This window comes from Notolepis coatsorum (genome assembly GCF_963971535.1).
Source record: "Notolepis coatsorum genome assembly, chromosome: 6".
Classification (NCBI taxonomy): domain Eukaryota; kingdom Metazoa; phylum Chordata; class Actinopteri; order Aulopiformes; family Paralepididae; genus Notolepis; species Notolepis coatsorum.
The window spans coordinates 64,320,090-64,334,961 of NC_140170.1; the positions used below are offsets into that span (position 1 = coordinate 64,320,090).

The following is a 14,872-nucleotide window of genomic DNA, read 5'->3' on the forward strand; positions in this document are numbered from 1 at the left end:
AAAAATGGATCCCATGTTTAAATACAAAGGTGGATGACTTACCATGTTCTCAATGATGTAACTATGTGGGAAAGACCCTGAAACGTTTAGACATGTAAGAATGTAGATCAAGGGAAACACCATGTGATCAAAGACTAGACTATTAGGAGGATGCTCAGAAACTGAAAAATGTACAGAGATGCTGTGGGTAGCCTCATTTATTTAACAATGTGTACCCGCCCTGACCAATGGTTTGTAGAGAGTGAATTGTCACAGCATTTGGCTGACCCCATAGAGGAGCATTTGGATTACAGCCAAACATGTTTTTTTTGTTATCTTAAAGGTACAGGATATTGTGTGAGTTTGAATACAGACAACTCACTGGTTTTGTGGGAAAACAAAGAAGCAGCCCACAATGGGACTATCAACTAGTGAAGCCGAATATACGGCTCTATAGCTATGACCATACAAGAGTGTATTTATCCAGAACAACTGTTAGAAGTGATGGAGATAAGATTACGAGTATATTGTTTAATATGTAATAGGTAATTGGAATGTATTCTCTATACCAGATAAGGTGGTTTTTGAAGATGAGGGGCATTTTGTCAACATCAGTTAAAAATTATGGACACTGTTGTTTATGAGGGCAACCAGGGAACCATTGTGATTGCTAGGAACCCAGTGTGTCGACATAGATGTAAACATGCCAATATAGAAAATATCATCTCATCAGATCTGTCATCAGAGAAGAAAGAATGACACCGGTTTACTGTCCAACGGACGACAGAGTAGCAGACACTATGAGGAAACCTGTTCCAAATTAAAATTGAAGGGATTTGCAAGGGTCATGTTTAATGTGAAAGTATTGACTGTCATACCCTGTTGATGTTTTTGGATTATATTATTTCCTTTGTAAAAATGTTTTTCCAAGAAGTTATCCAGTATGCTAAGCTAAACCCTAAGTGGGAGTGTTGAAGGCAGAGGTTCTGTGTATGATTGTTAGTAACTGTCTAACTGCATATATAACTGTTTCCACTAGAGGGGGCTCTAGGCGGAGACATTCAGGAACACCACCAGGTGGCGAGTATAAATAGAGGTGTCTCCTCCCACTTCTTTCTCTTTCCCCCAGTCTCTCAGTGAGAGAAGACCTGTAGTGTTACTGCTCTGCCATGTGAATAATAAACCACGCCAGTTAAGGCTCAAGATAGAAACCATGCCTCTTGACCACATTATTGTCGCCTTATAGCTGAATTCTGTTAACAGTTAACCCTTTCGCTGCCACACTACAGACGGTTAACCTTCTGTAGCGTGGTAGTGAAAGGGTTAACCTTCTGTAGTGTGGTAGTGAAAGGGTTAACATTCTGTAGTGTGGTAGTGAAAGGGTTAACCTTCTGTAGTGTGAAAGGGTTAACCTTATGTAGTGTGGTAGTGAAAGGTTAACCTTATGTAGTGTGGTAGTGAAAGGTTAACCTTCTGTAGTGTGGTAGTGAAAGGGTTAACCTTCTGTAGTGTGGTAGTGAAAGGGTTAAAGGTGCACTGTCTCGTTCTGAGAGCCAGAGAAGTGGATATTTTCTGATGTATATTATTTTCATAACTGAATAAACAGTTAACATTGATTGATTGATTGAAAAGTTTATTAACAGATTGCAGAATGGGTACAGTACAGTACATCTCAATACATACAATTGTTAAGGGGATGCAGACCAGAGAAAGACTTTCGTCTTGTTTACACCAGGGTCCCCCATTTTCAATTCATCATAACATATATGACATACATGACATACAGATAGACAGTACTGCTACATCTATACATTTATGACATATCAGATTTGCAAAAACAGTACTGTTTGTGATACAAAAGTGTCCAGAAAAGGAGTGTATATACATTTGGCGTAGAAACTGTACATTGGAGGAGGTTGGTGGGGTGGGGTTGGGTGAGGGCTGTACATTGGAGGTGGGGGGGGGGGTTCCCTATATGGGAAGAGCAAGGCATACACTCATTAGGGGATGTTTTTAACAAACAGGGTTTTTGTAGTGATAAAGAAATACGCAAAAAATTTAATCTCACCAAGTCCACATGGCTTTTTCACAAACAGTTAGAGCTATGTTTGAAGTCTCACGGTGTTCCATTAGACAGACCAATTGAACACCACAGATACCACAAATTCTTCTACTCAAGAGAGTCATCGAGAGGTTTTGTTTCAGAATTTTATCATCAATTACTAACGTCCTCGTATGAAACCCTCCAACTTGACTCTGTCTGGAGGAGGGATATACCAGACCTGGAAAATGACTTTGATTGGCAAGGAGCCTGGGCAAATGTCCGACTTACATCAAGGAACCCGGATCATCAACAAATCAATCTTAACTATATTCACAGGACATACTTGACTCCTATAAGACTGTGCCGAATGGGGCTCAAACAAGATTCCAAATGCACCCAATGTACAAATGGGGACGAAGGGACATTTATGCACATGTATTGGGACTGCTCACCAGTTAAGGCATTCTGGAAAGATGTGACCCAACAAATATCAAAACTCGTATCTTGGAATATACCTGTACACCCCTCGGTATTGCTGTTGAATGATGTTTTTGAGTTTGCAGTGAATCCACAGCTAAAGAGATTGGTTTTATCGGGTATCACAGTAGCCAAAAAGCTGATCGCATCACGCTGGTTTCAACCGGAAAAAATGTGCCGTAAAGTTTGGTTTCTTACATATCTCTATGTAATTTACCATGAAATATCTACAGCAAGAATTCTGGGTCTCAATGAATCCAAAATGTCAATGTGGTTAGAAGTGGTGGAGAGAATAAAAGCTAGCTTATAATGGTAGTGTCTGGTTAGGTGCGAGGGATAGTGGAGGTACTTCTCAAGGTGGGGTCCGGGAGGGGGGGGTTCGAGCTGAGCATATGTGTGTAGGTTTTTTTTTTTAGATAACAGGTATTATGGGTATATCTTATATAAAACAACTAACTAAAAGGTGATCTCATTGGATGTGCCCTGACAATTAATGCTTGTATATCTTATCGTGTGTTGTCATGTTTGTTTATATGTTTGTTTAAAAAATAATAAAAAAATAAAATACAATAACTGAATAAACAAACTGTCTCAGAGGAAGATTGGATCCCTGGAACTCTGTTTGAAGCTAGAAAGCTACTTGAAAAGTTACTATTTCACTGTTGTTGTTTACAAAGGCAGGGCCCGCAATTTTGTTAACAAACATATTCTAGGCCTACGTTTGGTTCCCAGTGCCTAAACATATATTTTGAATTTATGATAACACAAGATAGAATCATTTGAGGCGGCTGGGTGGCGCAGCGGACATTGCGCTCGTCACCAACGCAAGAGACACCGGGTTCGACTCCGGCTGTCGGCATTGCCTCCGGCTTGGGCCAGCCGTCATACTAACTCAATTGGCAGAGTTAGCGGGTGGAAGTCGATGGGTGGTAATCTGGACGTTGTGGACAGCGACTCCTACAGGTCGGTTTGGGACGCCTGCACAGCAGAGACAGGAAATGGCGAGGGTAGTGTGAGTCTCCCACACGTTACACCTCGCCAATGAGAGTTGCGCTGGCAGTTGAAAAGATATGACAGACTGCCTCCTCGTGTATCGGAGGGGATGCAAGGCTTCTATCCTCCCTACAACCGGCCAGTGGGGGGCATATGCGAGCAACGTTCAAGACGGGAGGGGCTTAAAAATATATATAGAATCATTTGAAGAATTACAGTACATCTCTGCAAACCAACCCCCCTCCTCCGAAACTGCATAGTGCACCTTTAACTGAATAATGAAGAGGCTGCACATTGATAAATGGCACATGCCACCTTTCTCAAGACTAAACAGTCTTGGTTAACCGCACAAACAAAGAGCTTTTGTGATGACAACATTCAGCTAATCTATCTCCAATTTCGCAACGCAGCAGTGTGTTATGTGTTCAAGGTGGCTGAAAAACTAGGGGTGGAAGATTTCAAGTTGGTGACCCCTCTTTCACTCGTCACATAATAATACAATGCTTAGATAGATTAGATTACATTCAAATGTATTGTCATTCTACAGCACAAGTACAGTACAACGAAAGATTTGGCATCCAACCAGAGTGCAAATGTAACAGTAAAGTGCATTAGTAATGTACAATGTACAGGTGATTAAACTGGGTATACAATATATAAAATAGTACTACTGACTGTAGTGCTAATCAGATGTATGTACAGAGTTGTAGTATTATTATGTACAGTGATAATACAGGTATAACGACAATCGTAAGTCGTACTGGCCAGCAGCGTAACTAGTAAGAGTAGGTAAGGGATATGTAAGGGGTATATATTTTGGGTGCATACTGATGATGTTATTTCACCTTTTTTGACTGGGGTATTAACAAGGGTAAGCTAGGCTAATGATTTGGCTAGATCAAATTGAGAAAATAATGACATTCATGATATTTAAGCAGTTGATATTTATTGCATATGTCAGCTTCACTAATGACATGTGTTGAGTTGTCAGTGAGGAGGACGTCACCTCTTATTCATTTTCACAGCTGATATCCCTCTTCCTATATGTTAACCCTTTCACTGCCACACGACAGAAGGTTAACCCTTTACTATCGCACAACCGACGGGTCGTGTGGCAGTGAAAGGGTTAACCGTCTGTGTATTGTCGCAGTGAAAGGGTTAACCGTTTGGTGGTGCGGCAGTGAAAGGGTTAACCTCTTTGCTAGATGTCCTCTCACTCAGCTAGATGTGACTGATGGGCCAATCAGAGCAGCTAGATGTGACAGATGGGCCAATCAGAGCAGCTAGATGTGACAGAGGGGCCAATCAGAGCAGCTAGATGTGACTGAGGGGCCAATCAGAGCAGCTAGATGTGACTGAGGGGCCAATCAGAGTAACCTCGTTTCAAGTTTTATCTCCGTGAGATAAAGCCTGGTAAAGCACTACGGCCGAAAGTGTGTATGGGGTAGAATTTCCGCTGCATGTACTTCCCCTGGAAGCTGCCTCCGAACGGACCAAACTTTTCCCGAATCCTGTCGGCAAACAAGCTAGAACGTCCCGGTCATGTAGTAAATTCTTCAGGCAAAGCCGTTGCAGTGGCTTAAACGAGCCACTGCACACGTTTTCTATAATTGTTTTGTCGAAACCGGAAAGCCTGTAACCGGTACTTCCTGTACTTCCGTTTAGACATTTTAGGAGCCATATCTTTACCGGCCTAGATCAGAGTAACCTGTGTGTATTACACAATATTTCAGAGGAAGCAGATTGGATATCTGAAATTCTAAAATGTTTGGTAAAGTTACATCAATGCCTTCTGTAAAAAGAAAATGCAATGAGATTGAAAAAACGGTTTTCATTGTAGCCTACTGTATATTTAACAAGGAAACTATAAAAGAAGGAAGGGTCGTCACGTCACAATAACAGCGCTCTATGCTCTACTTGGTGCCAGACTTTGGTTCTATTGAAGCCTGTATTAAGATTCTAAATATACAAGCTATCTGAGGAAATATACATCAACCAATATACTAGTTAACAATGTAATAAGTTGCTGATGATTCTGACACCCTAGGTAATAATAACCTGTTTAAACGACATTGTAATTATTACAATAGGAGACGGCTGATCCCATTCAACTCAATGTCGGCCAAACTGAACCTTTCCACACTTGGCACCATCGTGCGTTCACACGCTACACACAGTGACGTGATGGCCCTTCCTTCTTTTATAGGTTTACTTGACATTTAAGTAATGGCTTTGGGTCCCTCTTCCACCCCTACAGGTGTCTGTGGGTGTGTGTGTGCATGTGTGTGTGTGTGTGTGTGTGTGTGTACACCAGCTGATCGGGTCTAGCAGCTGCCAGAGATGGAGGGCGGTCCATTCAACCGGAAGTCCTGGGCGTCGCAGTCTTTACGTGTCACTGCAAGAGAGCTGTCACTCAGAGGGAAGAACAACGCCATCGCCGAACGCTTCTCGAAGTGAGTCACGCCCACACGCTGCACTCAGCTCTCGAACAAGGACTACAGTGTGAGCAGTGTTGGGGCAAGTCACTCAGGAAGTGTAATTAGTTACTTATTACTCCTTTAAAAAGTAATCTAAATTACTTTTTATTAAAGTAATTAGTTACATCAGATTGCCTCAGAGCTCGTGGTACTTGGGGATTCCTGTGTGGCTCAACTTGTAGAGTGCTTGCTCTGAGCAAGGCACTAACATTGGCAGGGTTAGGGGTTCGATTCTTTAGTAGAAAACGTACTGTATGTATGTCATGTCCTTGTGAAGCGCGCTGTGGCCTAGTACCAGAAAAGTGCTACAGACATGCATTCATTCTTTTTCGAGGTTTAGCAACTCCTAGTTGTGCATTTGAATGAATAAAAAAATTATGCCTTGCACTGATTGTTACTTATACACCAGTATCTGGCTCAACAATGACCAAAAAGTAGTTTTGTAGGTATTCTTAGTGGTATTTTAGAGTGCACCCATCCAGTGGCTATCGTAGGCCTACATGTATATTTTAGGAATGAAACTAATGGATGGACCAAACTAAAGGTTAACCGTCTGTAGTGTGATAGTAAAGGGTTAACCGTCTGTAGTGTGATAGTAAAGGGTTAACCTTCTGTAGTGTGGTAGTGAAAGCCTTAAGGCGCAAAAAGCAACGGCTGCCATTGTCGTTAGGGGGCTAGGAACGCACCAAGAACACAACATCCACCTACCATCCCTGAGTGAGTGAGTGACCTGAATTTGTGGCTGTTGGCCCACTAAAACCTGCTTGGACTCAAATGTATTTAAAATGTGTATTTAACCTTTATTTTACCAGGTAGTCACTTGAGATCAATGATCTCTTTTTCGAGCAAGACCTGGCCAAAATGGCAGCAAAACTAAAACAAACATACAATACGCAAACACAGACAGAGACACAAAAGGCAAAGTGGGGCAAGGGGATGCCTGTACGTTAATGCCAAGCAAGCAGTGCAAAAATGCTTCCGCATTCGTCACCGCACGCTAGTGCGGTAAAGCGCCCTTCTTTTCAGACAAATGCTACCGTGCGTGCACCGGCGGCGGCGTGCTCGCTCAGGTGCGTGCGTGCGCCGGCGTGCTCGCGCGAGGTGCCCGCGCATGCGCATGAGATCCCGCCTTGAGCGGAGCTCAATATATATAAGTCACCGCCCCTTATTCAGTATCTACCAATAGCTCAATTGGCAAGGACACATGGCTGTGGATCCTATGGCTTGTTTGCTGGCGAGTTCGAATCCCATCGAAAATATTTTTTAACGTGATTTTTTTTTAACGTGTATTATTTCGCCGGTTAAGGTTATTTCGCCGGTTAAGGTTAGGCATGGTTAAGGTTAAGGTTAAGGTTAGGCATTGTTTCGGAGTTGGTTAAGGTTAGAACGGTTAAGTTTAGGCGCTGTTAAGGAGCTGGTTAAGGTTAGAGTTTGTCAAAGAGAATGGCAATATAATTTCTATGGTTAAGGTTAGGCATGGTTTCGGAGTTGGTTAAGGTTAGAACGGTTAAGTTTAGGCGTTGTTAAGGAGCTGGTTAAGGTTAGAGTTTGTCAAAGAGAATGGCAATAGACAGCCTATTTCCGCGCGACCTGGGCGCTGGGCGGCGGAAAATGAAAGGCGCATTACTGCATGCCACTACGTTAAATTTTTGCACTGCTTGCTTGGCATAAAGCTACACGCCAAGGGGATACATTTGAGCTGAAGCAATGCAATGTACGACGTATATCATGCCAGTTAGGCCACAGGGTACAGACCTTCACCTGCACTTTGTGTATTCTGTGTATTTTATTGCCTATATTTATGTCTTTCTACTATTACCCTGCCCATACCTGTACCTCCCCTCCCCCCATGCTGCTATGACACATTTCCCCGAGGGGGTCAATAGGAAAGGAAAGGAATCTCTTAGCGCTGTAGTCGTTTCAGGCACTAAAGAACTTTTACACATGTACACCATAAAGAGCATCCTGTCAGGAAGCGTCACAGTGGCCCCGAGGCCCTGCAGAGCAGTGCGGTCGGCCCGAGACCCACCAGAGGTGACCTCCCCAACCTGCAGGACATCTGTAGCAGGCGGGGCAGGACTAAGGCCACGAGAATCACAAAGCCGTCTGAACAATGGACTCTTCTCTGTGCCGAGGTCAGGCGAGCCTTAAAAAGGAACATGTCAACATTGTGGGAAATGTGCTTACCGTCCTCTCCAGAGTCAGACAAGAAGATAGATACCAGTTTTCTCTTTGTGTGTTCAGTAGATGCTATCCGGCCGCAAGCAAGCCTAGCTTAGCACACGTGGTAGGTAGAAGCCCAGAGTTCTAAGCTAGTATCCGCATCCGCCTCCATTCATTTGTGCTAAGCTAAGCTAGGCTAGCATACCGTATATTTGTATGTCTTGTATGTCATAAATGTCTTGATGAATTGAAAATGGAGGACCCTTATGTAAACAAGACGAAAGTATTTTTCTGGTCTTCATCCTCTTAGCAGTTGTTAGTATATTGAGCTGTACTGTATTGTACCCATTCTGCAATCTGTTAATAAAGTTTTCAATCAATCAATCAATCAATCAATCAATCAATCAATCAATCAATCAATCAGCTCGCAGCCGGATAGCTTTCTACTGAACGCACAGAGAGGAAATATCCATCTTCTTGTCTGACTCTGGAGAAGCCAGTAAGAGCATTCCGCATAATGTTGGTGCGTTCCTTTAAGGCCACCACAGAGAGGATGAAGAGAAGCTACTACCCCCCAAGCCATCCAGATCCTAGATGAAGACTCTAATAACCTGTAGATTACAACACTGACCTCCATATTCATTTGCACAACATTTATTTCCACATCTACTCATTTGAACATCTGTGCATTTGCACTATACTACTTTCCATGTTCTATTGTTCTTAAAAACAAAGTATAATAAAAAGAAAATGTATACACACAGTCAAAGGGGGGCTCACGTTTCACTGCTATTGTACTTGTATAATGTGTATGCGGCAAATAAACGTGTATTTATATAAACTTAAAATGTAATTTTATAGCGATTTCAGTATTGCAAAAAATATTAGGGCTACTGTTACATTTAAGTCAAAGTCAGCTTTATTGTCACGTCTCGTAATGTGCCAGACATACAGAGAAATTAAATTGCATTTCCCCCTTCCCACGGTGTATATAAAAAAGATCTAATATAAACATAAAGTAACATATAGGACACTATAAACATAAAGTAACATATGGGACACGATGTACACACAATATACAGGACTATATACAATATAAACAGTAGCTAAAAAAAATTTATGTATGAGTGAAATAAATATAGAGGTAAAAGATAACTTAGTGCAAATATTTTAGCAGCAGTGGTACATAGTAAGTATAAATAATAGATAATGGCAGTAAAATACAATAATGGCAGTGAGATGATAGATATGGCAGTAAACTAATATAAGGTAAACTAAAATAACTTTAATAAATTGACTGAACATACACTCACAGATATTCCCCCCATATATTCTTTAGTCGAGTTGCTTATCTTTTACAGCCTTTTTTTATCCAACTTGGGCCCCAGATTCCTGAGAGTCCTCTGGCAAAGAACGAGGAGTGACGTGACGATGACCCTGTCAGCAAAGCCCTCGCATACTTTTGTTTTTATATCACTAGAGGTCAGTGTTGCTTCCGGCCCTCCCTCTCCCCCATACTGAACTACACGATGGTCTCTCCTTAGGTACCAGAGAGCTGCAGAGGAGTCCAATGGAGAGAAGAAGAAAGCGGTAGGAATCTCCATTACTCTCTTTTAAACCGGTCAACCAAAGACTTTACACCCTGGAAACACGGGTATCTCCTCTGCCTACATCTCTATTTAGTGGTGATCAGGAGTGGGCGTGTTACTACTCCTATATTAAGATAAGATAAGATATTCCTATATATTTACCTTGGGGAAGTTCCGGAATCATAGCATCATGGGGGAGGGGAGGTACAGGTATGGGCAGGGTAATAGTAGAAAGACATAGATACTGTATAGGCAATACAATTAGATCTGAATATAAAAACAAGAGAACAAAATACAAGATTATTGTAATACCGCTCTGATACCAGGCTCTGTTAAGGGGGAAATAAGATGTGATCATAATTAGATGCACCATAAAAAAAAACAATGACATATATTCATATTTAGACAAGTTATTAGGACTCATTCCAGACTGGCTTATGGAGATGCTTCCTTTAATGTATTTATTTTTTTGGTAATTGTTTTATTATTGGATCTCTCCTAATGAACTAAATGATCCTGATAAAGTAATTGGTATGCTTAGTGGATTTGCTGAGGGGTCACCCTCCAACACTGGTGAACTGTTGGCATGTTGAGAAGAATACACAATCACACACTTTTTCATATACATATACATATACATATACATATACATATACATACACATATACATACATACATATACACACACCTGCGCACTCCATGCTGCCATGCTAATGTCTTGTCCTGGCTGACCTCTTATTGGCCACTTGTTGTGGTGGGAAGGCAGTCAAGCCCATAATCCCCCCGGCGTGTAATCCTCTGGCAATGCTGTCTGCAGTTCCAGTTGTAAGTCTTTGTCAGTTTAAAACAAAACTGGATAACTGAATAAGCTACCGGCTGATGCCATGCAGAAGTTTAAGGTAATACCAATCATCTTATTTCATTTCAAACCTTTATTTAAACCCGAAGGGCAACCGAGGGTTTCCCTCATTTACAGTCACGTCGAGTGTGTACAGTACATACAGACATTAGCAAAGAAAAGCATATAAAATCACACAGCATATAAAATCATAACAATAAGACAACAAGACTACTTACAACTTGATTGACAAAGTTGGAAGATACCGGTTTTAAACTCTGCAACAGAGGGGAGAATCTCAAGCTCAGAGTTCATTCCATGAGCTAGAGGGGCATCATAGCTAAATGCAGATTTACCCTGTTCTGAGAAAACCCAGGGGACCCTCTTTGGTAATACCATCGCTGATGCCTCTTATGTGGCCAGTGTTTTCCAGAGACGTGTGTGAGCTAAAGGCTTAAAGACATGTAAGCTCTTTCAAAGTCTTTGTTTCACCATGTGGTTATAACAACATCAACATGAGCTGGTTCTCCTCACTCCCAGGGTTGGATTGCTGCTCAAGTTGTAGTTGTTTCAGTTTTGTTTTATAGTTGGTTTGTTTTACGGCTCAATGCAGGAAAAAAAAAATGAAATTCAAAGAGAAAAATTATGATTAAAGTGAATTTAATGACACAAAAGAAAAAGTTAGGATTTAAATTATATGCTTTTTGAATGGTAAAAAAATTAAGAGGGAAGCCACTGTACAATGGGAAAAAAACTATTATTTAACCCTTTCACTACCACACTACAGAAGGTTAACCCTTTAGCCGCCTGTAGTGTGGTAGTGAAAGGGTTAACCTTCTGTAGTGTGGTAGTGAAAGGGTTAACATTTGTCGCGTGGCGGTGAAAGGGTTAACCTTCTGTATTGTCACAGTGAAAGGGTTAACCCTTTGGCAGTGCAAGGGTTAATGCCTTCAAATACAGCAGTTTATACAGTAGGCTTTCAAACAAGTTTCAAGTTTCAAGTTCACACACACACACACACACACACACACACACACACACACACACACACACACACACACACACACACACACACACACACACACACACACACACACACACACACACACACACACACACACACACACACACACACACACACACACACACACACACACACACACACACACACACACACACACACACACACACACACACACACACACACACACACACACACACACACACACACACACACACACACACAGACTGGACATACTGTACATGCAACATGTTTCCAGCATCAACTCCTCCTCAGGCAGCAATGAATGCTTTTTGAATGGGAAATACACACATGACACATAAAGCAACACAGTTAGCAAAGAGTTAACTTTCCCCACATGTATCATTTCCTGCTCTCTGGTTTCCTGGGTATTCTCAATCTCTCTCCCTCTCTCTCTCTCTCTCTTTCTCCCTCTCTCTCCCGGTCTGGACGGGGATTGGCTGGTTCCTACAAGCCAGAGTTTTTCTACTGCTAACATCTGGGAGAGTTCTATCTCTCAATCTTTCTCTCAGCAGCAGACATACCTGTGGAGAAGGACTCCAACCAAAGGTCTCTCTCTCTCTCTCTCTCTCCTTGCCGTCGCTCCTGTTAACACCTTGCGTTGCTTCTCCTCTTCACAGAGGTTTCTCCTCGTTTCTTATATAGAAAAAGGAACAATCTGTTCATTGTCCTTCCTTTACCCTAGCTTGTCTCACAAAGACAGTGATTGTGCATCTGTTCTCTGTCCGCCTTGGATTCCCGTTGCTCCTCTGGTCCGCTCCTCTCTTCATTCATTCTCCCGTCTCCTTAATCAAGGTTTTTTTTTGTCCTGTGATTGCAGGTTTGTTTGTTTCTACGGTACCTGTGTGTCTCTTGTCATTGTGGTGCGTTCTCAAAGGACCGCTGACTGTGTGAAGCACAAGAGAGATTGAGGAAGTTCCCAGATCTGCTGAGGTTTCCTCTTCTGCTTATAATGGATAATATCTCTACATGTCGGGAGGGGAAAAGTCCGGTTTTGTCTCTTTGTTTAGGGGTTTTAGTCGGTTGGTAGTGTATTGACAACACGTTGTTTCCTCGTGAAAACGTTGTGAAAATGTCTCAATGTCGACTTGAACTCTTGTCTTCTCGCGGTGAAGGTCTCCTGAACAGACCCCTTGGTCCACCATGTCTTTCAGCTTTACCGGCTCGATTCGTCTGCTAATTGCCCTGCTCAAAGGCTCATATTGTTCCCACATATCTTCCAGACCTTCCTCCATGAGGCGTGGTTCAATTCAGTTACTCATTTCCCCTATCTCGCGGAGGAGAACGCACACGTCCTGTTGTTCCGTCACGCGCGTTTTGCCCCGTCGAGATGTTGGTTCCTCGTGGACGGTCGAGTTGGCGGATAGAAAACCCTCTCTCTCTCTCTCTTTTGGGGAGAGGTGACTTTGCCTTATGGAATGGAATGCAGTGGAAGAAGCAGTGGCCACAGTGCAGCTGACTCTGCCAGCCGTAGAACAACAGCTACTCTTTCCTGGGCCGAGCCCGGAGAACAGCTGGTCACCTAATCTACCACTGCAGGGCTATTAGCGCTTTCCAGCGTTTGCTAGTTTCCATTGCATCGCAGCTCGGGTTCTCAAAGTTGCGGAGCACGACATTTAAAGGTCTTATCGTTGTCAACCGGAGACATTTGCACTCCGAATAGAGCAGTCGTGTACCCGCAAATTGACGCTTTTCATATTGATATATTCCCTGTACTTGCTTGTATCGTCGCAGGCGGCCATTGACACCGACCGCGCCGTAGGTCCAGCTGTGTCTAACACCTGTGACCCCCCCCCCCCCCCCGCAGGCGGTGGAGAGCGTGACCCTGCGTTCCGGCAGCCTGAGCGTTCTGAAGAAGCGCTGGGAGCAGCAGCCTCAGCCGGACAAGCCCTCCTACGTCGTCCCGCTCGCCAGCCGACCCCGGTCCCGGCTCACGCCTCCCGCCGTGCCCAGGCCCGAGCCCATCAGCGAGCACTGCCCCCCTCCTCCTCCTCCTCCGTCCAACAAGTCCCCCGGACCGCTGAGCGCTCAGGGAGGCCCCGGCGTGACCGGCCACTTCCAGTACCCAGCGGCTGCTGCCAGAGCCCCGGAGGGAGGAGAGAAGAGAGTGATGGAGCGGAGCCGGCTGATGCAGAGTCAGAGTCTGGACCGGGGGGGCGAGGAGCACGGCCCGCTCAGCCCCACCACGGCCATCGAGAGGCCCAGCGTGCCGCTCACCAGCCTGAAGATGAGGTTCGAGAGGGGAGAGGACGCCAAGAGCAAGGTGAACACGCACGCACTCACACTCACACACACACACACACACACGCACTCACACGCACTCACGCACTCACACACACACACTCACACACACACACACACACACACGCACACGCATGCACTCACACACACGCACTCACACACACACGCACTCACACACACACACACTCGCGCACGCACTCACACACACGCACTCACACACACACACACGCACGCACACACACACACACACGCACACACACACACACACGCACTCACACACACGCCCCTGGTGGTCCTCACTGCCGCTGCGTTCAGGAGGTATCAGGTAGATCGGATGAAACAACGTTTCCAACCCAGGAATATCCCCGTGAATATCTCACACCGAGCCGGATGAACAAAAGTCTGAGAAAACACTGGCAACTGGTGAGACGTCGTGCCCTTTGACCCCGGCAGCATTAAAGGTGCTGTAAGCGGTATTTTGTTGTGAAAATAAGTGGTCCACGTGTTATAATAATAGCTCTGCATTCTGACAGCCATCACTGATATAGTGTGTTTGGTCACTAACATCAGTCCCTCCGCTCTGCGGTACACAGAAAATACACTTTATCCAATCAGGAGAGAGAACTCCACAATCCAAAGATAAGAAGAAATAGGAACTAGTTTGAAACACTGTACAACTGTACAAGCAAAACTGTACATTGGAATATTGACAAAACCATACTTGGTCATTTACTGTACATTGGAAGGGGTTGGGTTAGGACATTTACAGGGGCCAGTTTCGAATTGCAGTCTCCCGTAGGTGTTCTTTGAGAGTGTTTTTGAAAGTGGGTAGTGATTCACATTCCTTTACAGCTTTGGGTAGGGCGTTCCACATTGATGTGGCATAATTGCAAAACGTGTTTAGTCCCTTGTTTGAGCCGAATCTGGGTTTAACATGATTAGTGGAGCTCCCTCTGGTGTTGTGATCGTGGTATTCACTGACCTTTGGGAAGTATTTTGACATGTACATCGGTACCTTGGTCGTGTAGT

At 43.8% G+C, this 14,872-nt stretch overlaps 1 protein-coding gene across 2 annotated transcripts in view; it reads left to right on the top strand.

Moving 5' to 3' along the window:
- The window catches only part of LOC311230106 (LIM domain and actin-binding protein 1-like), a 44,954-nt gene that overhangs the window by 12,695 nt on the left and 17,387 nt on the right, over positions 1-14,872 (top strand). For both annotated transcript variants that reach the window (XM_084316265.1, XM_084316266.1), the window contains 3 exons: positions 5,751-5,946; positions 9,678-9,723; positions 13,410-13,865. In XM_084316265.1, coding sequence (XP_084172391.1) covers positions 5,834-5,946; positions 9,678-9,723; positions 13,410-13,865 — 615 coding nt within the window. In that variant the 5' untranslated portion in view covers positions 5,751-5,833. The remainder of the gene's footprint in view (positions 1-5,750; positions 5,947-9,677; positions 9,724-13,409; positions 13,866-14,872) is intronic.